General features: G+C 37.7%; 1 protein-coding gene and 1 pseudogene across 6 annotated transcripts in view; both read left to right on the forward strand.

Moving 5' to 3' along the window:
* Positions 1-8,986: 8,986 nt before the first annotated feature.
* LOC308562070 (olfactory receptor 7A10-like) lies at positions 8,987-10,198 on the forward strand (annotated as a pseudogene). Its single transcript has 2 exons — positions 8,987-9,154; positions 9,250-10,198. The product of its transcript is annotated as an olfactory receptor 7A10-like (transcript).
* Positions 10,199-15,387: 5,189 nt separating this feature from the next.
* The window catches only part of TMEM168 (transmembrane protein 168), a 49,900-nt gene continuing 41,524 nt past the window's right edge, over positions 15,388-23,763 (forward strand). The window contains exons 1-3 of one of the 5 annotated variants that reach the window (XM_081146531.1): positions 15,800-15,874; positions 21,228-21,423; positions 22,077-22,473. In XM_081146531.1, the coding sequence (XP_081002657.1) occupies positions 22,159-22,473 (315 nt within the window). In that variant the 5' untranslated portion in view covers positions 15,800-15,874; positions 21,228-21,423; positions 22,077-22,158. Of the gene's footprint in view, positions 16,116-21,227; positions 22,474-23,763 lie in introns of all 5 variants that reach the window. The other 4 variants (XM_081146532.1, XM_081146530.1, XM_081146529.1 and 1 more) reach the window with 4 other exon arrangements.

Genomic DNA, 23,763 nt, shown 5'->3' on the forward strand with positions numbered 1-23,763 from the left:
CCACCAGCAAAGGACAAATAAATGTTATGTGCATCCTGAGAAGGACACAACATTACTACTTATGAGATGTTTTTGCCAAAAATGTGTAAGCTAAATATAAGCATAAGGAAACATCAGACCGATGCTAATGAGGGGCATTCTGTAAAATAAATGATTTACTCTTCAAAAATTTCAAGATCATAAAAAACAAAGACTGAGGAATAGCAGATTAAAGAAGACCAGTAAGACATGACAACTAAATTTAACTAAATCTTGGACCAGAAAGAAAGGTTTCTTTTCATCTAAAGCTAAGAGTCAGCAAACATTTTCTGTAAAGGGCCAGATAACATGTTAGGCTTTTTGAGCCACACTGAGTCTGTTGAGACTTCTCACCTCTATTCTTATATTCCCAAATTAGTGACAGAAAACATGTAAATGAATGGCATGTCTGTTCCAGCTCCACTTAATTTAGAAAAACTGGTGGCCACCCTGATTTGGCCTTAGGGCAATAGTTTCTCAACACTGCACCTCGGCCCCCAAATAATAGACATTAGTGGGACATTGGCAATGGCAACATGTGAATAAGATCTATAGATACAAATATTGTATGAGTGCTATTGCATTATGATTGTATAAGAGAGTGTCTTTGTTTTAGGAAATAAACACTAAAGTATTTTGGGTAAAGGGGAAAAAAATAGAGTGGGAAGGCTAATAAGGTGCATCAGTTAAAATAGTAAACCAAAATTCATTCAAACAGTGGGGACATTATCTCACTTAACAAGAATTTGAAAGGTAGAGTAAAGGGGTTTGTTAAGCTCTGGCAAAGACTGCTTGCATGCATTATTCTCCTTTTTTCTCAGAAAGAGAACTCATATTTTTAGATGTCTCTATGGCCACTCAGAAACTTACCACTTTTCTCAGACTCTGTAAATACAAAATACAGGTTAATGTGATATAAACTGAGGTGACTTATACAACTTCCAAGAAGTATCATTAAAGCAGTGGTTAGAGGAGTACATTTGCCTCCTGTACTTTTCTCCTTTCTGTTGATTGGAATCTGTTGATTTCCAGTGTTAGCTGGAAATTAAGGAGCCGTCTTGGACTGTCAGGAGGAATCCATGTCCCAAATGGAAGTGCAACAAAGAAGGAATCAGGATCTTTAACAAGGATGACCACATCTGTTCTGGAACATTTACTTCTATATTTACTTGAGAGAGAAATAAACTGCTATTAAGCCACTGTTACTGACTCTTCTTTCACACACATATAAACCTCTGACTATAATCTGGTCTCTACCCTTGGAATGTCTGATTCAGTGGACCTAGAAGTAGGGCCTGATAATTTGCATTTCTAACTAGTTCCCAGATGATGGTGATGCATCTGGTCTAGGGATCACTTGGAGAATCACTGCAATAATGGAAGTAATATTCAGTGGTTCTCAATCCTTGCTTTACATTAGAATCACTGGGTAGGGGGTCAGGGAAGGTCTTTAAAAACTTGCACAGTCTACCTGGGATTTACTCCAGAGGAGTCTCTAATTTAATTGATCTCAACTGGTCCTAGATCTGGGTGTAGGTTAAAAATGTTCCAGATGATTCTAAGAAATAGAGTAGGTCTGATCACTGTAACTCTCTACTTAACTATGAACAGCAATAATGAGACTGAAATACCTGTGTCCATTCTCCCAGAGAGTGGAATGATATTTTAAAACTAAGAGACTTGAAGCCAAAAGATTGAGGTTTAAGTTCTTCATCCTGGACAGTGTAGTTTCTCTGAACCTTGGTTACTTTAGCTGTAAAATGGTGATGAAAAAATTTACATCAGTGTGTTACCAGAGAGCTGCCAGAGTCAGAGGAGGTTCTCCCCTCCTTGGCTCTTGTCACGCTCATGGGAAAGAATTCAGATGAGTGACAGAAAGCAGTGTTGAAGCTAAGCGAGTAGATTTATTAAGGAAGCAAAGCGAGAGAAATTAAGAATACACTTGGCATAAAGCCCAAGCAGGCAACTCAGCTAGTCTGAGTGCCCCACCTGGTTGGGGTTCAAGGGTTTATATTTTTTCCTCTTATAGGTTTCAAGGTTCCCCTGCCAGATGGATATCTTGGGTAACAGACTAGATTTCAAGGTCCCCCTTTTACATTGTTGTGACTTTTCCCAGAATTTGTGGGAACATCTGGTGATTTTATCTTCACAAGTACCAAGACTGATGATGTCTTTGTTCAGTGGGTAAGGTAAACTCCCCTTCCCCTCCTTCCCTTCTTCCTACCCTAGCAGCTATCCTACCTAAGAATTATGTATTTATAAAAACTAAATTACATGATATAGGTGATAGCATTTTGTGATCTTAAAGTATTTACATAGAAATAACAAGGAATTAGGCCTAGCATATCCAGATTATCTATGGAAAGAAAATTTGAGTTGGTTTAGCTCTAAATAGGATTGAAGAATTAAAAGAAGCAGGAGGAAAACAAGCAAGAAATAATGTAGGACTCATTTGTGACTCCCTGCCACAGAAGACTAATATGTATGATAGGATCATTCATTCCTCTTGCCACAGGCATTGCCTGCTCTTTCCTTCCTTAATTTCTTAAAATTATGATTATATTTTCAGCAGGTGTTCTTAGTGTTCTGGGTGAAATTCTGGTCTGGAAGATAAAGACACTGCCTGCATAGAAGCAAGTCTTGAAAAATAAATGTTCCTGCTATTAGAATTTTTACATTGCCATTAATAATGGTATTTGAAATCTCCTGTCACTGAAATGGTTCCTAGGTGGCTGTTTTATACCCAGGTGTTTGGCTGTGGATGTGCCAGATATCAGGAATAGACCCTGATCTTTCTAATTTTGAATAAGTAGTGCCAGGTAAAGGGGATTTAGAACAAGCTCTGGAGGGCCTTAGGTGCCAGACTGAGTTTAGACTTCATTTTTCAGCCTAGTGATTTTCAACCAATGTGCAACAACAATTTTTAAAACATTCAATACCTGACTATTTAGTTAGGAGCACTGGCCTCTTTTCCCTAGAGTGTCAAATTAAAAAATGAAAATAGCCAACAGAGCAGTAGCCATCAGGTGTGAATGCCCTGTCTTTCACCATAAATATATAGGTCATATAATAGAGTTTCATCTTACTGGTCATGTTGCATAGTTGCATAAGAAGATTGTGTCTGATTAATTAATTCTTGGTACCAGAAATCTTTATGTGTAGGTATAGGCACCCGATTTTTTAAAAAGTCACTCTGGAGCAAAAAAGGTAGGTATTTACCATTTTTTGTAAATCAATCAAAATTATACCTATTTTTTTCTCAGATCTGCAAAATACATATTTTTCAGTGTGCTACAGAATTTTAGTAATTAGTTTATGTGTGCCATAAGATGAAAAAGGTTGAAAATCGCTGCTGTAGCTTGTAATAATCATTGATTTTAATCTAAGAAGTGTCACAGAGTGGTGCTCTGAGTTCAGTGAGAGGGCTGGTGTGATGCATTAGTCTGGGGTGAGGCTGACATCAAGATGATCAGCATAGAGGTAACTGAAGTAATTCAGGTGCTAAGACCTCACTAGGGTAGTGGCAAAGGAAGTTGAAAGAAAATGCAAGAAATATGGTGGGTGAAAATGAACAATGCTTGGCATTCACAATTATCAGGTTCTTTTAGTAAATACTGGTAGACTTCAACAACAAAGGCAGCTATGTGTCTTCTCCCTTGCTACTTGTTGTGTCCTATAGTGAAAGCATCTCAGATTTAATACTACTATGTAAGTAAATATTTATCAACAAGTAGGCACCAAAAAACGTACACAAGCAATATTTTGTGATAAAGTACTAAACAGCAGTCTAACCTAGGGCGCCATTCCGAAGGGTATCAATCTGCTAGTCAGCAGAGTCTTATACCACATTTATATAAGGACTAAAGTACCTGTACAATATTCAAGCCATATATCTTGAATACCTGTTATTTCCACAATGAAAAATTATTTCTAATCCCTTGTGCTAATTATACCTCTAGTGAAGATTTACATAAGGATATTGGAAGCACTTGTGCATCCAACTAATAGTAAAGATTCCTGATTAGTGTCTTTCAAATGCTAATTACTCACCGTGGAGTGTGCAGATTAAAGGTAACACAAACACAGACACCTCTCATTAAAATATTCTAAAGTTGACTGATGAGATTGGTACTAGACTTATAGGGTTATCACTTTGTAAATTATATAGAAGTCTAATCACTATGTTGGACACCTGAAACTAATATAATATTGTATGTCAACTGTAATTGAAAAATTTTTAAAAATTTAAAATATACTGACAAGATAAACAAGCATCAAAAATGGTTTCAAGGTCACAAGGTAAAAGATAATGTTTGAGGAAGACAAAAAAGCACTGTTTTAAAGAGAAGTATTAGTGCTAAGGAACAGAAAACACCTGTGGCTGATTTAAGCAGGAAATAAATTTATTAGAGGATATTGGATAGCTCAGATGATTGCTGGAAATTGAGGCTTGGACATGAATGGCCAAAAATGACAAATGATAATAACAGATGACAGACATGATGGAAGAGGGCTCTGGGGCTACAGTGATTATAGATGAATAGGCACCTAGAATCATTGAACCACTAATACTGGATGCCTGATGCCACCGCTAGAACCAAGCTCACTTTCACCCCAGGAGCCACCTGCAGTTACCCAGGGAGCACAAATTTCTGTGCCTGCTTTTTTGAGTCAATAGCTTCTAGGTAGTATACGTGATTGGCTAAGCAAATATTTGGCATTTCAGTATCATCCAACAGACTCTAGGTTAGGGAATTAATTCTCCAAACACAGAAGGGAGTTTCATGAGGTACAAAAAAAAAAAAAAAAAAGGATAAATGTTCATTAAAACAAGTTGAATTAGAAGTGATGACAATGCATTCAAGTAGAAACACCTAGCAGACAGTTGTGTGGCAGGATAATAAGAAGCTAGGAAAATTCCTGGGCAAGTGGAATAGGGAAACTGAGGCAAGGAAGTTAAATAAGGCCAAACAATTTGGGCAGCTTGCAGCCAACCAAGCTTATCTTCCCCAACCAACGATACTTGAAAGCAAATAGTTTATACCTCCCCTCCCTAACTAGAGCATTTACATAATTTAAATCACCCTGGTATGAGAAATAAAGAACAAAGACCCAATTAATGCCATTTGTGCTGGCTAAACCCAAGGACAGATAAAGTTGGGGAACAAATAACAAAAACCCTATTAAAGCCAGAAAGACCTCCCTTCCTCTCTCTGAAATCAATAAAGATATATTAAAGCCAGACAGACCTAAGATAACAGTAAAATAGCCCAAAGACTAACCCAAAACTCTCCTATACACTCATTTTGATGCATCAGCATATTAAAAATGCACCTGGAAAGCTAATAAATATTCTGCTGAAACCCTCCCTTAAGATTCTCCCCTGCAGGGGAGAAAAAAAGATAAAAAGCCCCTGGGACAAAGACTCAAGGCAGCTTGTTCTAGAGCACATCCTTCCTGGGCATGAACTTTTTATTTCTTCCTAAACTCTAAGGGTCCCCACGAGACTTGCAACCAGAGGAGCAATTGACAGTGGCAGCTCGACCAGGGCTTACCGTCTGATCCTGACTACAAAGCCTCCTTTTTCTCTGACTTCCCAGTATGTTAAAGCAGCCCCACTTTGGCTCATTTCTTTTCTATACCATTTCCAGAGAGCCAAAGCAGAGCACCGCCTAGGCTGTTCTCCTGTTGTTTCTTCTACCTTAAGTCCTTCCTTTGTTTCACTGTTCCCAGCTTTAATAAATGTATACTCTCACAATCACCTGGGCTTGTGTTGTAAAATCTTTCCTACATGAAGAAGAACCCACACACTGCAGGCCAGCCTCAGGCAGACCAGCTCTGGGCAAGTCCCTGTACGGTAACATTTGGAAATGTGACAGTGTTTCCCAGAGAACCAGAGTTATAGATATGGGAGTTGGCAAGTGATTGCATTTAGAGTAAGACAGCTGCATAGAATATAACTCAAACTTTTCATTTACATATAAAAAATCTGGGTCTGAGAGTGTTCCGTCTCTATAGATCAATATCTATCAAATGAAAATGAAGAAATTCAGACTCTATTAGGGGAGAAAGGACAGCACTAATAAAAAATAAGTAGGAGGAGAACTTCTGATTGTTGAGGGCCTATTGTGTACTATTATTTTATTTAACAAATATTTAAGTGCCAACTATATATCAGGACTATGCTTAGCTAGTTTAATGGTGTGCAAAACCAGACATGTCCCTGCATTTGAGAAAATGAAAGCAAGCTTGGGTGCAGAGAGTTGCGGGAGTATGGTGGGAAGCCAAACTAAAGATAAAAAGGAGTCAGGCTACACAACAACTCATCTGCACCTGTTTAAGAATTAGGAGCTTTGTCCTAAAAGGGATAAACCATCTAAAAGTTTTAAGGAATTTTTTACATATATCTTATCATTTAAATCCCTACAACCCTGTAAGGTAGGTATTATGAGCACCCATTTACATGAAGAAATGGGTTCACAGAGATTGATTAACCTCTCTAAGAGCTACAAAGAGAAAATGAGGATAAGGATAGAAAGTAAATAGGCAAGCAAGCAGGGCCTACCTTATGCCAGACAAATTAAATACCATTTCACTGAATATTCATAACAGCTTTGCAAGAAAAGTTTCATTACCATTTTTTAGATCGAGAACCTAGGTTTCACATAAAAAGAAGAAGAATGAGGATTCAAACCCCATGACCATCCTGCTCCACAGCTGTTGTGAAATGCTGCCTTCAAGTTATTTCCCCCTTATGTTTATTCAGTCCATTCAGAGTACAAATAAGAATCAGACTTGGAGTTTGAAGAATACTCAGGAATCAAGGCCAATGAAGGTATAAGGAACACAGGGAAGTTTGGAGAATGGAACAGGCCAGGAGTAGGCGTTGTCGCTGGAGTAAAGACCTTGGCAGTGTATTAAAGGGAGTCTCAACAGGCAATTTAGCGAGCTCAGAAAACAAAACTTAACAAAAAAAATGAGCACTTCACCAAAGAGATTGAAACTTTAAAAAAGACCCAAACAGAAATCCTGGAGATGAAGACTTCAGCTAAAGAGAAGAATGAACTAGCAAGCATAAGAAACAGAGCAAAACAAATAGAGGAATGGATCAGTGATATTGAAGATAGAAATACTGAAATGATGGCAAGGGAAGAAGAGAGAGACTTAAGCATAAGAAAAAAATGAAAGAAACCTGCAAGAACTATCTGACTCCATCAGAAATAGTAATATACAAATAATAGGCATACCAGAAGAAAAGGAGAGGGATAAGGGAGCAGAGAACCTATTCAAACAAATAGTGGATGAGAAATTCCCAAACCTATGGGAAGAACTAGATCCTCAAATCCAGGAAGCAAAGAGAACATCTAGTTGCCTCAATCCAAAAAAAGCCTTCTTAATATAATATAAACATATTATATTAAATGTGTCCAAAATTAATGGCAAAGAAAGGATTGTCAAAGCAGCCAGGGAAAAAAGGAAAGTAACCTATAAGGGAAAGCCCATTAAGTTATCATTGGACTTAGCAGAAACTCTATAAGCCAGAAGAGAGTGGAATCAAATATTCAAACTACTGAAAGAGAAATTACCAGCCATGAATATATCCAGGAAAGTTATCCTTTAAATATTAAGAAACAATAAAGACTTCCAGACATACAGAAGTTGAGGTAATTCATCACCAGAAGACTTCCATTGCAGGAAATACTCAAGGAGGTTATTCTACCTGAAAAAAAGAACAGAAGGTCACAAATCTGTGAGTAAGATCACCAACAAACTTACAGCATTAACAGGGATAATTTGTGACAACAGAAACATAAAAGGGGAGAGAGAAAAGATCAGAATTGGCAAAGGGGGATGGAAGCCAGATACACTCAAAAGAAAAACGGACTACTGTATATATGAAACTTTCTTTTCATAAATATAATGGTAACCACTCACAAAAAACCCCCAAACTGAGACAAGTAGCATAGAAAGAAAGGAAACAGAGGAAAGACGTTTGGAATACCATCAAAGAAAAACAACAGACAGAAACACAAAGTAAAAGAACCAATGGCAGCACAGAGTTACCAGAAAACAAAGGTAAAATGGCTATAAGAAATCCTCATACATTAATAATTACCCTAAATGAAAATGGACTGAATTCACCAATAAAGAGGGACAGAATAGCAGATCAGATCAAAAAACAAAACCTAACCATATGCTCCCTTCAGGAGATACATCTGAGCTGCAAAGACAAAGGTAGATTTAAAGTGAAATGGTGGAAAATGATTCTACAAGCAAATAACATCCACAAAAAAGCAGGTGTAGCCATATTTGTATGCGACAAAATAGATTTAAAGGTAACATAGATAAAGAAGGACACTTTATAATGATAAAGAGGACACTACATCAAGGAAACATAACACTTCTTAATATATACGCACCCAAACAGGAAGCACCAAAATATGTAAAGCAACTACTCAGAAATAAAGGGAGAAACAGACCAAAACACAATCATAGTTGGGAAATGTAATTCTCCATTGGCAGCTCTAGATAGATTATCCAAACAGAAAATCAATAAAGAAATATTGGCCTTAAAGAACACATTAGACCAAAAGGACATACTTGACATTTACAGAGCCTTGCATTCCAGAACATAAGATTACGCATTCTTCTCCAGTGCACGTGCAACATTTGCAAGGATAGACCAAATGTTGGGTCACAAAAGTGGCCTCAACAAATTCAAGAAGATTGAAATTATACCAAGCATATATTCTGACCACAATGCCTTGAAATTAGAAATCAACTGCAAAAAGAAAGTAAAGAAACTCACAAATATGTGGAGATTAAACAACATACCACTAAAAAATGACTGGGTCAAAGAATAAATAAAAGGTGAGATCAAAAGATACAGAGAGACAGAAAGGGCCAATTTGTCTTCAACATTTATGTAAATTCTTGGGAGAAACTGTTTCAGCGATACAGTTGGGTCATGCTGGAGATACAGAAATCCCTTACAGGGCAGAAAGGACCTGTGCTGCTCTGTCCTCACAATGCTGCTTTTAAATTCAATCCTTCAGAGGAGACACTGAGATTCAAGGGGAAAAAAGCCCAAGGATCAGACTTCCAGGATCCTGAAGCAGAATGTGTCACAGTGTTGGTGAGGATCTAAGCCTTGCTTATGCCATGGAGTCTCCCCTGAGACAGTACTCACAGAGTCATTTCTAAACTGGACTTGGGTGTGATCCTACCAAGAACAGAAGGAGCAGACTCATCAACAACATAGAATCAGAAAACCAAACAGGTGTAGCAGAGTTCCTCCTCCTGGGTCTCTCAGAGGACCCAGAACTGCAGCCCCTCCTCTTTGGGCTGTTTCTGACCATGTACTTGGTCACTGTGCTTGGAAACCTGCTCGTCATCCTAGACGTCAGCTCTGATTCCCACCTCCACACACCCATGTGCTTCTTCCTCTCCACCCTATCCTTTGTCGATATTTCTTTCATCTCCCCTATAGTCCCCAAGGTGCTTGTGAACTTCCAGACAGAAAACAAAGCTATCACCTATGCAGGCTGCCTCACTCAGGTAAATTTTTTCATGGTTTTTATATGTATGGACAATTTACTCCTCACCATGATGGCTTATTATGGCTATATGACCATCTGCCACCCTCTGTATTACATAGTCATTATGAACCCATGCCTCTGGGGCCTGCTGGCTCTTCCCTCCCTGTTCATTAGCATTGGGAATGCCCTGCTTCACAGCCTGATGGTGTTGCATCTGTCCTACACAGACTTGAAAATCCCACACTTCAAACTTGCTTAGATCCTCAAACTTGCCTTTGATACCCTCATCAACAACATCTTGGTGTATTTAGTAACTAGAGTTTTGGGTGTTGGTCCCTTTTCAGGGATAATTTTCTCTTACACTTGAATTGTCTCCTCCATCTTGAGAATCCCATCAGCTGGTGGAAAGTATAAGGCTTTTTCCACCTGTGAGTCTCACATGTTGTTTTCTTGTTCTATGGGATTTGTGTTGGAGTCTACCTTAGTTCTGCAGCCTCTCTCTCCTCCAGGAGGAGGGCATGGCCTCAGTGATGTACACAGTGGTCACTCCCATGATGAACCCCTTCATTTATAGCTTGAGGAATAGAGACATAAAAGGAGCTTTAAGGAAATTTATCTCTACAACAGGTTCCTTTTCATGATTCTGTCATCTGCTTTGGGTATGAGCTTCTAGATGAGTCAAAGGGGATGAAATACTGGGTATGCCAGAAATCATCTCTCTTCCATAATTAAATTCTCGTAGCAAAGTGGTTAATCATGGGCTTTCTAGTCAAATAGTTTTGTACTAAATCCTGCTGTTCTGTGTTTTACTACTTGTCATTTATCAACTAACAACTCTGAGTTCAGTTCACCATCTACAAAATGGGCAGAATAATATTAATTACATACTTAATAGTGATATTGGGAATATATCTCATATATTGAAATATATGAGATAATTTAATATATATGTATATTAAGCACTAGCAAAACTAAATGAATAATTAATTATTGGGTGCACAATCCATGTGTTAGTAAACTTGTAGTAAATGCTCATCTGCCTTCACATTAACATTGATTAAATCAATTCTCATTTCACCCTCCCCTTTGAGTCATCTTCATCTTTTTCTTTATTTTGTTCTCCTTTCTGCTACAATCTGTAAAGAGAAATATATTTGAATGAAGTCAACTGGTATTTTTTATTTAACCCGTGAGTTATATAAAAGTGCAATTCTTAATGTTCAGGTATATGTAGGATCCCTTATGCTTTTGTTATTGCTTTCTAATATATTGAGAATATCCTGTATAATCTTAATTCTTTGAAATTTATTGAGACTTGCCTTTGTAGCACTTGTGGTCAAACTTAGTACTTAGTCTGTGCTGAAAGATAAATGTATATTTTGATAAATGTGTAATTCTGTATATTGAGTGCATTTTCTGCATATGAACACTAGATCAAGTTTTAAAGTCATGTTTAAATCTTATTTATTTTGACAGATTTTTTAAAAATATAACTTTATTGATTCCAGAGAGAGGAAGGGAGAGGGGGAGAGAGAGATAGAAACATCAATGATGAGAGTCATTGATCAGCTGCTTCCTGCACGCCCCCTACAGGAGATCCAGTCTGCAACTGGGGCATGTGCCCTAACCAGGAATTGAACTGCAATCTCCTGGATCACAGGTTGACACGCAACCGCTGATCCACCCCAGCTGGGCTGAACTGATTTTTTTGTCTCGTTGTATCAATCATGGAATGAAATATGTTAAAATCATCCACAATGGTACTGAATTTGTCTATTTCTGTGTGTAGTTCCATCAATGGACCATTGAGTACAAATATTCAAGATTATTTTCTTCCTGGTGCCTTGAATCTTTTATGTTTATGAGGTTACCTTTGTTATCTCTGGATGTATTTTTGCATTAAAGTCTACTTTGTCTGATAGTGAGATAAAAAAATAATTTAAAAAAAGGAGGCAAATTAGAATGACAATATGACATATCAAAACTTCTGGGATGCAGTGAAAGCAGTAATAAGAAGAAAGTTTATAATATTACAGGCCTATCTCAAGAAAAAAGAGAAATCTTGAGTAAACAGCCTAATATTACATCTTAAAGTACTAGAAAAAGAACAAAGGCAACTCAAAGTCAGTAGAAAGGAAATCATAAAAATTCGAGCAGAATTGAATGAAATAGAAAACAAAAAGACTATACATAAAATTAATACAACAAAGAACTGTTTTTTTGAAAAGATTAATAAAGTTGATAAACCACTGGCTAGACTCATTATGGAAAAAGGAGAAAAGACCCATATAAACAAAATCAGAAATGAAAGAACAGAATTTACCACAGACATCACAGATATATAAAGAATCATACCACCAAATTCAATAACCTAAAAGAAATAGATACGTTCCTAGGAATATATAACCTTCCTGAACTAAATCATGAAGCACTGGAAAATTTAAATAAACTGATCAGCAGTGAGGAAATTGAAACAACCATCAAAAACTTCCCACAATATAAAAGTCGAGGACCAGATGGCTTCACCAGTGAATTCTACCAAACATTCAAACTAGATTTGAAACCCATCCTTCTCAAATTCGTACAAAAAATGGAAGAAGCAACACTTCCTAACACATTTTATGAGGCCAATATAACCCTGATACCAAAATGTGGCAAAAATAACACAAAGAAAGAAAACTACAGACCAATATCTCTGATGAATACAGATGCAAAAATCCTAAACTAAATACAAGCAAATGGAATACAACAGTACATTAAAAAAATAATTTATCACGATCAAGTGGGGTTCATTCCAGGGCACAAGGACGGTTCAACATACACAAATCAATCAATGTAATACACCGAATTAACAAAAGAAAGGATAAAATCCACATGATCATATCAATAGATGCAGAAAAAGCATTTGATGAGATACAACATCCATGATGATTCAAACACTCAATAAAATAGGTATAGAAGGAAAGTATCTCAACATAGTAAAAGCCGTATATGACAAACCCTCAGCCAATATCATACTCAATGGTAAAAAACTGAAAGCTTTTCCTCTAAAATCAGGAACAAGACAAGGACGTCCACTCTCATTACTCTTATTCAACATAGCTCTGGAAGACTTAGCACAGCAATCAGGCAACAGAATGAAATAAAAATCATCCAAATTGAGAAGGAAGAAGTAAAAGTGTCACTATTTGCAGATGATGTGATTCTGTATATAGAAAACACTAAAGACTCCAGCAAAAAACTGTTCGAAACAATAAACAGATACAGTAAAGTTGCAGGATACAAAATCAATGTACAAAAATCCATTTCTTTCCTGTATACTAACAACAAAACTTCAGAAAAAGAAATGAAGAAAAAAAAATTCCTTTTGCAATTGCAACCAAAAGAATAAAATACCTAGGAATAAACTTAACAAAGAATGTGAAAGACCTATATACTGAAAACTACAAAGAATTATTAAAAGAGATTGAAAATGACACAATGAAATGGAAAGATATTCTGTGTTCATGGATTGGAAGAATCAACATTGTTAAAATGGCCATATTACCCAAAGCAATATATAGATTCAGTGCAATCCCCATCAAAATCCCAATGTCATTTTATTTATTTATTTATTTATTTATTTATTTATTTATTTACTTATTTACTTATTTATTTATTTATTTTTAAAATATATCTTTATTGATTTCAGAGAGAGGAAAGGAGAGGGAGAGAGAGAGATAGAAACATCAATGATGAGAGAGTCCTGATCGAGCCCGCAACCCTGGCGTGTGCCCTGACCGGGAATCGAACCCCGATTGCCTGGATCCTAGGTCAACGCTCAACCGCTGAGCCACACCTGGCCGGGCCCAATGTCATTTAAAAAAAAAATAGAACAACAGAATCATCAGATTTGTATGGAACCACAAAAGACCCAGAATAGCCAAAGCAATCTTGAGAAAAAAGAATGAAGCTGAAGGTATCACACTACCCGACTTCAAATTATACTACAGAGCTATGATATGAAAAATAGCATGGTACTGGTAGAATAATAGACACACAGATCAATGGAACAGAATTGAGACCCCAGATATAAAACCACATGTATATGGGGAGATAATTTTCAACAAAGGAGGCAGAAACAAGGGTGGAGAAAAGAAATCCTCTTTAATACATGGTGCTGGGAAAACTGGAATGCCACTTGCAAAAGAATGAAACTAGATTATAGTTTGTCCCCATGTAGAAAAATTAATTCAAAATGGATCAAAGACATACATAAAAGATCTGAAACAAAAAAGTTACCTATAAGAAAACATAGGTACTAAACTTATAAACTTGGTCATAGAGAACATTTTATAAATTTGACCCCAAAAGCAAGGGAAGTAAAGGCAAAAATAAATGAATGGGACTATATCAACTAAAAAGCTCTTGCACAGTAAAAGAAACCTATAACAAAACAAAAAGGCAACTGACTGAATGGGAGATGATATTCACAAACAACAGCTCTGACAAAGGTTTAATATCCAAAATACATAAAGAACTCATAAAACTCAGCAGCAAATAAACAAAGAATTCAATTTAAAAATGGGACCTGGACACTTCTCCCAAGAAGACATACAAACAGCTAACAGTTATATGAAAAGATATTCAACTTCACTAACTATTAAGGAAATGCAGATCAAAACTACAATGCGATACAACCTCATACCTGTTAGAATGGCTATTATCAACAAGACAGGTAATGACAAGTGCTGGGGAGATTGTAGAGAAAAGGGAACCTTCATTCACTACTGGTGGGGATGTAAACTGGTACAGCCACTATGAAAAACAGTCTAGCGGTTCCTTAAAAAATTAAGACCAGAGTTACCATAGGACCCAGCAATCCCTCTCAAAAACAGGTATTTTCAAACATATATGCACCCTACATTCATTGCAGCATTATTCATGGTGGCCAAAACATGGAAACCACCAAAGTGTCTTTCAATAGATGATTAGATAAAGAAGATGTGGGACATATAGACAATGGAATACTACTCAGCCATAAGAAAAGATGAAATACTGCCATTTGTAACAACATGGATGGACCTTGAGAATATTATGCTAAGTGGAATAAGTCAGAAAAGCTAAGAACCACGTGACTTCATTCATATGTGGAGCATAAGACACAGACAACAATGTGGTGGTTACCAGAGGAAAGGGTGCAATGGGGTGGTTGTAGTTGGAGGGCCCCCTAACATATAGTGAGGGAAGATGGTTTGACTTTGGGTGGTGGGCACACAGTGCAATACAGATTTTGTATCATAGAAATGTACACTTAAAATCTATATGATCCTGGTAACCAAAGTCACCTCAATAAATTTAATTTAAAAAATCTAGTAGACTCAGACAACAGCATGGTGATTAACAGAGAGAAAGGGGGTTGGAGGATGGTAAAAGAGGGTAATGAGGCGATTAATGGTGATAGTAGGAGACTAGACTTGTGGTGAACACACAATACCACATACAGATAGTGTATTATAAAATTGTACACCTGAAACCTATATAATTTATTAACCAATGTCACTCCAATAAATTCAATAAAAAATAACATAAAGCAAAAAATTAAAATAAAAAAAATAAAAGGAGTCTATTAGCAACGGAGGCAAGAAGGGCTTTGAAGGTGAGCCTAAGGAACTTGGGCTTTAGCTGGTCAATGGACACAAAGCTATATATTATCCCAACGGTACTAAAGAGCATCAATGCCTCCTGCAATATTTTCTATTTTTTATTTTTTGTTAATCCTCACCAGAGGATATTTTTCCTTTGATTTTAGATAGAGTGGGAGGCAGGGAGCGAGGAGAAGAGAGAGAGAGAGACATCCGTGTGAGAGAAACACCTAGATTGGTTGCCTCCTGCACGCGCACCACCGAGCAGGGGAATCGAACCTGCAACCGTTGGTACGCGGGGCAATGCTAACCACTGAACCACGCCAGCCAGGGCGCTGCTGTATTTTCAACTGACGTGTTGCCATCCCTCTCCAGTTTCCGTCCAGCCGGAGGAGTTGGCCTAGATGTTTGATGGACGCGATCGGTGTGATCCTTGGTGTCTTCCAGCGCCTTGGTCTCTGCCGCTGATTTCAGTTCTCGCTGCAACAGAAGCAGCGCTTAGCACTGGGTGGGGATGCTCCGGCAAAGCCCAGCACACCCGACGTCCCGGCGGGGGAGGCGGATTTAGAGCGAAAGGAGACAAGCCTTGGGGACGAATCGCGCCGCGCAGTTTGACCCTGGCGGCGTTCCGTATCGTCGCGGATTCGGCGGCAGGAACATGGCGGCTGTGGCAGGCAGAGTATCGGTATCGGAGTAAGTTTCCAAGAGATTGGCCTGCCCTAGTGTGTGCGGCCTCGGGCCCTCGACCTTACTCTGCTCCCGTCCCGAGCTACAGGCACAGCCCCTAGGGCCTTGCCTTGCTAAGAGCCGATTCCGAGGGCTGAGAGAGTTTTGGTGGCAGCGGCCTAGTTGGGTATGGGGTAACGGGGTGGACAGCGGCCTGCGAGACCTGGGGACAGACCCCTAGCTTGCCCAGCCGGCTGCCCCGGCCGCGGTAAGGATATGCGCCGCTAGAGAATTTGATGGTGGGGGAGGGGGCTAGGTGGAGAATGGAAGGTAGTATCACCCAGCCTTTCCCCACTCAGCTGGGCTCCCAGTTGCGGTCGCCTTATCCTAAAGTAGAGGGGTGGTTGAGAACTGCCAGGCTCCTCCGATCTCTCACATTTAGCTAAAAGGAGTTAGGATGCAAGAAGAATTGCTATTGCTGCCCTATTGCCGAGGTATTTAATATTCGAGGCGCCATTCTCCTTTTATGAAATGGACCCAGAGCGTTATAGGAATTCACAGAACCGAAGCTTTGGGATTCACCGACCATGGCTGCACAGTATGGTTCTTTAAGGTTTTGACACTTCCCTTAGATGGAATGGAAATAGTTTCTGAGTTGAAGGATGAAGCTAGTAATAAGTGTGTCTTGGACCTCCTAGTGAGCCGTTTCCTAGAGGGTAGGGCGTGGAAAAGAACTTACTGATTTAGAGGAATTTGAATGAAGTGAAGGCTGGAGTAAGGCCAAGAGAGAAACAATCTAGAAATTCACGGAATCCCTTAGCTCTACTATTTACTAGCTGTGGGATATTAGGTAACTTGTTTATTTTCTCTGTGTATTAATAAGTGTTCCATGACTGATTGGCATTGTTATTAAATATAGTTATTTCTGAATTAGTCTTTATTTCTTTAACAAGTATCTGCTTGGTTTCAGACTTTGTGCAAGACACTGGGCATGTAGTATTTTTTTTTTTTTTGAATAAGTCTTTATTGATTTCAGAGAAAGAAAGGGAGAGGTAGAGAGAGAGAGAAATGTCAGTGATGAGAGTCATTGATTGGCTGCCTCCTGCGCTCCCCCTACTGGAGATCTAGCCAGCAACCTGGGCATGTGCCCTGACCGGGAATGGAACTGAGATCTCCTGAATCCTAGGTCCATGCTCAGTCGCTGAGCCACACCTGCCGGACGTGGGCATGTACAACAAATTTTCAGGGACCTTGTGATCTAGTGGGGAATGCAGACAAGTGATGATCAGTATTTTCCTATTATAGAGAAAATACAGGGATCATATATATGGGTCATGGGTGGTCTTCCTAAGAAAATGATTTGAGACATGAAGAGTAGGTGTTTGCCAGGTGCTAGGACTGTCCTGGGGCAAGGAGGAGGGAAGGGAGTACACCTGGAGAGGGAATAGCATTGAAAAAATTGAAAGATTAGTATGGGTAGAATACAAAGCTCAAGAGGAAGGAAATTCACAAGACAGGAGAGCTGGTCACATCCAATGCAGAGAGCCTTATAAAGCATTTTAAGGAGTGTAGACTTTATTGCTAAGGATGATGGAAAGCCCTTGGAGGGTTTTACATAGCAGAGTGATGTGACAAATTTTGGTTTTAAAAAGGACACTTGGAGAGAAGCATAAGAGTGGATACAGGTCAAGTATGAGATGATGGTGACCAAAATTGGGATTTGGAAAGAAGTAGAAACATTTAAGAGGCGTGCAGGAAGAAGAGTGGTCAGTACTTGGTAAGGATTAAATATAGTTGGTGAAGGAGGGAAAGCTTAGAGTAGTATACAGTTTTTATGAAACAGACTCTGGCCGTAAAGATTTCCCGTGTGCAAATTAACTCTTCTGTGCTCCATTTTCATCTGCCTCTCAAGTAATTCTCCAGTGATGGCTGACCAATTGGAAAGGATTGTAATGCTTTGTTGTTTTACTCTCTGGTTAAGGCTAATTGTCATTTGAAGAGTGTCAGAGTAGGAAAAAGATTTCTGTAAATTAGCCACTTAAGAGTAATATTCTGCCATGTTGATTTTGGTCCATAAAAGTGGCTGCATATGTTTCATTATGTGGATGTGCTGTACTTTATTTACATGCTTATATTTACTTTTTTTTCTAGATTTTTACTTCCATTGACAATGCAGAACTGAGCTAGTGCTCTTATTTTTATCAAGTAGATTAATATATATGTATTCTTAGGGGGAGATAATAATTGAAGACATGGAAATAGATGAGATTGTGCGTAGAAAATATATAGGAAAAAACATGCTCGTAGAAAATATGCTAGGAGAAAAGCGTAGGTTTGGAATTGAATGTCTGAAGGTTGAATTGAGAATGAACAGCCTGCAAAGAGACAGAGGGGAGATCAATAAGTAAGGAAGAAAATCTGGAGATTGGTTTTTGGAAGGTAAAGGAAGGACAGGTTTCATGAGGTGAGATGTGTCAACAGTGTCAAAGGTTGTTCAAAGAATGTGCAGCTTAATGAGTGAAAAGTACCCAGTGGATTTGTCAACATAAGAAACATTCAAACCTGTAGAAAATATTGTGTTTCTTTGAGTCCAACTGTCGACAGTTTCTGGGAAGCAAAATCAATGGATTGAGAAAATGGCAGTTTTGCATCTTATTTTATTTATAATCAAAAGAGAAGACTGATGTGGGTTATGTGAAATCCATTGGTGGTAGATTAGGGAGGCAGGAAAAGGCAACGTGGGGGGGGGACCTCTGGGATTGGATAAAAAGTAAAATGATAGACACATACTTTTACATAGGTGGGTACAGGATAGTTAACAGTCAACAATTAACTCTGTAACAATGAGGGGATTTGTGATCTCCACTCTCATGCAGTACCTGTGCTTCAAGGGGTCCAGAAAAAAGGAAATTATGTAGGCATTCTAAAGGTATGTTATTGTAGATGCAAACAGACAATAGACAGGCTTAACTAAGGTGAAAATTGACCTTTGTCAGGGAAGATTCTAGCCTAGGACATGACTACCCACCATAAACTGCTTTTAGTTAATAAGTTTTAATTTTAGATCATCATCTATGGTTATTTTAAGTCTGTAAGGCTGCCATGCAGGCCTTTCCTGAGCTTGTGAGGTTTAGTATCTGGCTCCTTTTCCTCCATAGATTTAGGAATTTACTGGCCATTTCAGTACTTGGCAGAGCAGTTTATTGTTGTGGGGTAGGAACCACAGTTTAGTGGTGTGAAAAGTGATGCAATCATTAGCTGTGGAAAGCACAGAAGATTGAATTTGGAAGAGGAGATGGGGATGAGTGAGTATTGTTTTTGTTTTGGTATTGTTTCTGAAAAGAGCTTTGCAAATATTTTAAGTTCTAATTAATAACAAGAGTGGGAGTTTGAAGAGAGGAGAGAGTGTGAAGTTCTGATAGAGGCTGAGGGGAAGGGATACATAGTACGTCTGAAAGATTTGGCCTCAGATAGGGAAGGGACACCCTTCTTTCCTTGTATCCGGGGATATAGGTAGAGGTGGGTTTGTGGTGTTGGAAACTTAAGCGAACTCCCTTCTGATTATTCTGTTGGAGGCAAAGTCATCTGGTGAGAATGCAGTGGGAAGTGGGTGTCAGAGATTGAGAGGTTTGGATGATCACTGAAGGGAGAGAATATTGACCAGGGAAACACCAAAGGATGCCTGTGGTTGAGTGACAACCATTTAGCTTAGTGTGTAATTTTTTTCCCCCCTCCAGCAGTGTCCAATCATCTGAGCCCAGGCCCTTTGAGGATTGAGTCTTTGAGGATATATATTCCAACATATTTGCTGACTGTATAACACAGAGAAGTGATGTTAGAAAATGCAATACTCTCTTTATTTTATCAGTTTCTCATACTTAATTAAATAAAAGATAAAACCAAAATTTACCAATGGAAGATATTTGCTGTAGAGGTGTGTGATATCTTAAATAAGAAATTATTGAACGAAAATATAATTGAGGAAAATCAGTTGCAACACTTAAATAGATTTAGCTGTAAAAAATCTACTTATTGAACATGTAGAAGTAATAATTCTTGGAGCCTCTCAGGCACCCTAATGCTGTCATGCAGTGACATTCTTCTCCAGCCAAATGGGTAATTAAGGGTTCATTCCAGGTTATGTCATGTTTCTGTTGGGTCTGTTTTTAGTGTCCTGCTATTAAGTATAAATAAGCCCTGGCCATTGTAACTTGGTTGGGCTTCATCCCATGCACTGAAGGGTTGCCAGTTCAGTTGGATCCCTGTTGTGGGGCATGCAAAAGGCAGCCGACCCATGTTTCACTCTGACATCAACGTTTCTCTCTCTCCCCCTTTCCCTTCCTCTCTCTACAAAAAAATAAAAAGAAAGTATAGATAAGCTGATCACAAAGTAGTTACTTTTTGAGTTTTTATCTGCTTGAGTTCTCTATGGATATTCAGTGTGACCATGAGCCAATGCATGAATCAGTTCTTCGGAAACAGTATACTAGAAACATTAAGGAATTACCTAGTAAATAATTTAAACCATTATTTGTCCACTGTCATGTTTTAAGTGAAACTTGTGGGGCACTTAAAATTGCATAATTATCTGGTCCTTTAACAAATAATCGTTGTGGTAACTTTTTTAAAGTAAAATTATGTTTTTAATTTACTTTACAATAACATTTCAGTTTTTCAATTTTGACTAGAAAGGTCAGGAATTGGTTTGCTACAGAAATAATACTTAGATTTGGAAAGTAGGTTTGATAAAGTAATTTAGTAGAGGTAAAAGTACAGGGAGAATTATGCGTCAACTTTAGGGACTGAATAACTTTAATATAGTTAAACTTTGCTTATTGAAAGTTTATTAGTTAAACAATGTAAAGACTAAAATTTTATAGCATTTTATAGCTGTCTTGTAATAAGATGTAGAGGATTTTAGGCAGTTGCTATTATTGGATACTGGTGCTTTTCAAATTAGAGGTAATGATCAAGTCCCTCATTCTGTTTAAGATCTAAGTAGCTTTTGATTGTGCCAAACTGATCTTCTGCAGTCTAAGCTAAGCTGAATGTCTTACATTTGCACGTTGAAAAACCAAATATTGGTGTAAGAATTAACTAGGCAAATTTCTTAACCACCTCTGGAAAAAGTTTCATTGATGATCATTTAGTCATACAATCCTAGCATATGATGAGTGGAGAGCACAACCTTTTTGGTTTGGATAAACTGCTGAATTTTTAAGCCAGAGACAATTACCATTAAGATACATGCAAGTGACATTTTAAACTGGGTTTTAGAAGAAACTTTATTTCTCACTTATTCATTATTTTTAATGAAGAAGCTACATGTGAAAGGTAAATTATATAAAAGTAACAATGAAATATTTTTTCTTCTTTTTAGATCACTAAACAAAAATTCGACCGAGAAAATAGGAGTTACGGATACATGGGATTTGCTGGATGAAATATAAGCAGTTAATTTTTGTAACGTGGGAAGAAATCCCAAATTGCCAAATTACATGTGTAAATCACTGCGTTATTGCTTTAGTCATTGTCTCTATTTAGCAATGACAAGACTGGAAGAAGTAAACAGAGAAGTGAGCATGCATTCTTCAGTGCGTTATCTTGGCTATTTAGCCAGAATCAATTTACTGGTTGCTATATGTTTAGGTCTTTATGTAAGATGGGAAAAAACAGCAAATTCCTTACTTTTGGTAATTTTTATTCTTGGTCTTTTTGTTCTTGGAATTGCCAGCATACTCTATTATTATTTTTCAATGGAAGCAGCAAGTTTAAGTCTCTCCAATCTTTGGTTTGGATTTTTGCTTGGCCTCCTATGCTTTCTTGATAATTCATTCTTTAAAAACGATGTGAAAGAAGAATCAACCAAATATTTGCTTTTAACTTCTATAGTATTAAGAATATTATGTGCTTTGGTGGAGAGAATTTCTGGTTATGTCCGTCATCGACCCACTTTACTAACCACAGTTGAATTTCTGGAACTTGTTGGATTTGCCATTGCCAGCACAACTATGTTGGTGGAAAAGTCTCTCAGTGTCATTTTACTTGTTGTAGCTTTGGCCATGCTGATTATTGACCTGAGAATGAAGTCTTTCCTAGCTATTTCAAACTTAGTTATTTTTGTAGGCTTATTGTTTTTCTCCTCATTGGAAACTCCCCAAAATCCAGTTGCTTTTGCATGTTTTTTTATTTGCCTGATAACTGATCCTTTCCTTGACATTTATTTTAGTGGGCTTTCAGTGACTGAGAGATGGAAACCCTTTTTGTACCGTGGAAGAATTTGCAGAAGACTTTCAGTTGTTTTTGCTGGAATGATTGAACTTACATTTTTTATTCTTTCAGCATTTAAACTTAGAGACACTCATCTCTGGTATTTTGTAATACCAGGTTTTTCCATTTTTGGGATTTTCTGGATGATTTGCCATATTATATTTCTTTTAACTCTTTGGGGATTTCATACTAAATTAAATGACTGCCATAAAGTATATTTTACTCACAGAGTAGATAACAACAGCCTTGATAGAATCATGGCATCCAAAGGGATGCGCCATTTTTGCTTAATTTCAGAGCAGTTAGTTTTTTTTAGTCTTCTTGCAACAGCAATTTTGGGAGCAGTTTCCTGGCAGGTAAGCTTATAGTTTGTTTATTATGTCAATGCCTATGATGTGTGATTAAATGCTTGCTTCAAGTGTTGAATTATTAGAATTGAAAGGTCAAGTTCCTGATTTCATAAGGACATTCTTTTTTATGGCACTTAATTTTGTTCATGAAATTGAAGTACTGAATGAACATTGATAGGATAATTTAGTTTGATCTCTAGCAAAGAGGTACCAGAATGTTAGGAATACTCAACATGTGATATGCCTCTCACCTTTTGCTTGTTCATTAATGAAGCACTCATAGATTAAAGATTCTTAGAATATTAAAATTTGAAGAATGTTTAGAGATTGTACTTTAATTCTTTTATTTTTATACATGAGGAAACTGAAAGCCAGAGTCACAGGTAATAGCCAGAACCAGGTTACCTAGCCTCTATGTAGTACACTCGTCTCTTTACTACAGCACATTTCATTTACATAGCCATTTCTCTAAAGATTTTATATAAAAGATGATTAGATATATAATGGCATTTCAGGTACTTAAGTACAGATTAAAGACTCTCCTAAGAAAGAAAAAAAAACAGTTTTACAGTACATTTGCTGTCTACAGAATGTTAACAAAGACATTTAAACTGTGTGGTTGGAGTTTATATCTAGAATATTAATAAACCCAGTCTTCCATTCTTGTAACGTTTGTTGACTGAGCTATATGTCATGTACTACTATACTGTGTTGATCTCAAGATAACTAAGAAATACCTCGTCCTTAAAGAAGGCACAGTCTTTAATGGGATGGGGAATAGGAAGGCATATAAAAAACAATTATTACAGTGACACATGCTATAATTTGAGTACATCAGGTTGGGATGTAAGGCATAAAGGAAGGTCACCTCTGGTTGTTGCATTTCTCTGGTTTGCACCAGTTAGTTGCTAAAGAATGATTTCTAGATGTATTTGGAGGGAGATGTGGAGACTTAACCTGGGTCTGGTGCTTTTTCTTCAATGTGGGCTAGATGAGGGAGCCTGTGTGGATGTCAGCCAAATGATGTAAACATTGTGGGTGTTGCCCAAGAATATCTTCCTCACTTTACTTGCCAGTGCTAGGGACTATCTGGAGGATGATGATGATGGTGGTGATGATGATGGTGATGATTTAGGATAATGTGGGAAACTCTTTATCAAGAGTTCTCCTTCCTCTTCCTCCCCTCTCAAAGAGTTTACTACCTATGTTTTCTTCTAGGAGCTTAATGGTTTCAGATATTACATTTAAGTTTTTATTTTGAGTTTATTTTTGTACATGGTGTAAGAAAGTGGCCCA

Source organism: Miniopterus schreibersii (assembly GCF_964146895.1).
Source record: "Miniopterus schreibersii genome assembly, chromosome: 9".
Classification (NCBI taxonomy): Eukaryota; Metazoa; Chordata; class Mammalia; order Chiroptera; family Miniopteridae; genus Miniopterus; species Miniopterus schreibersii.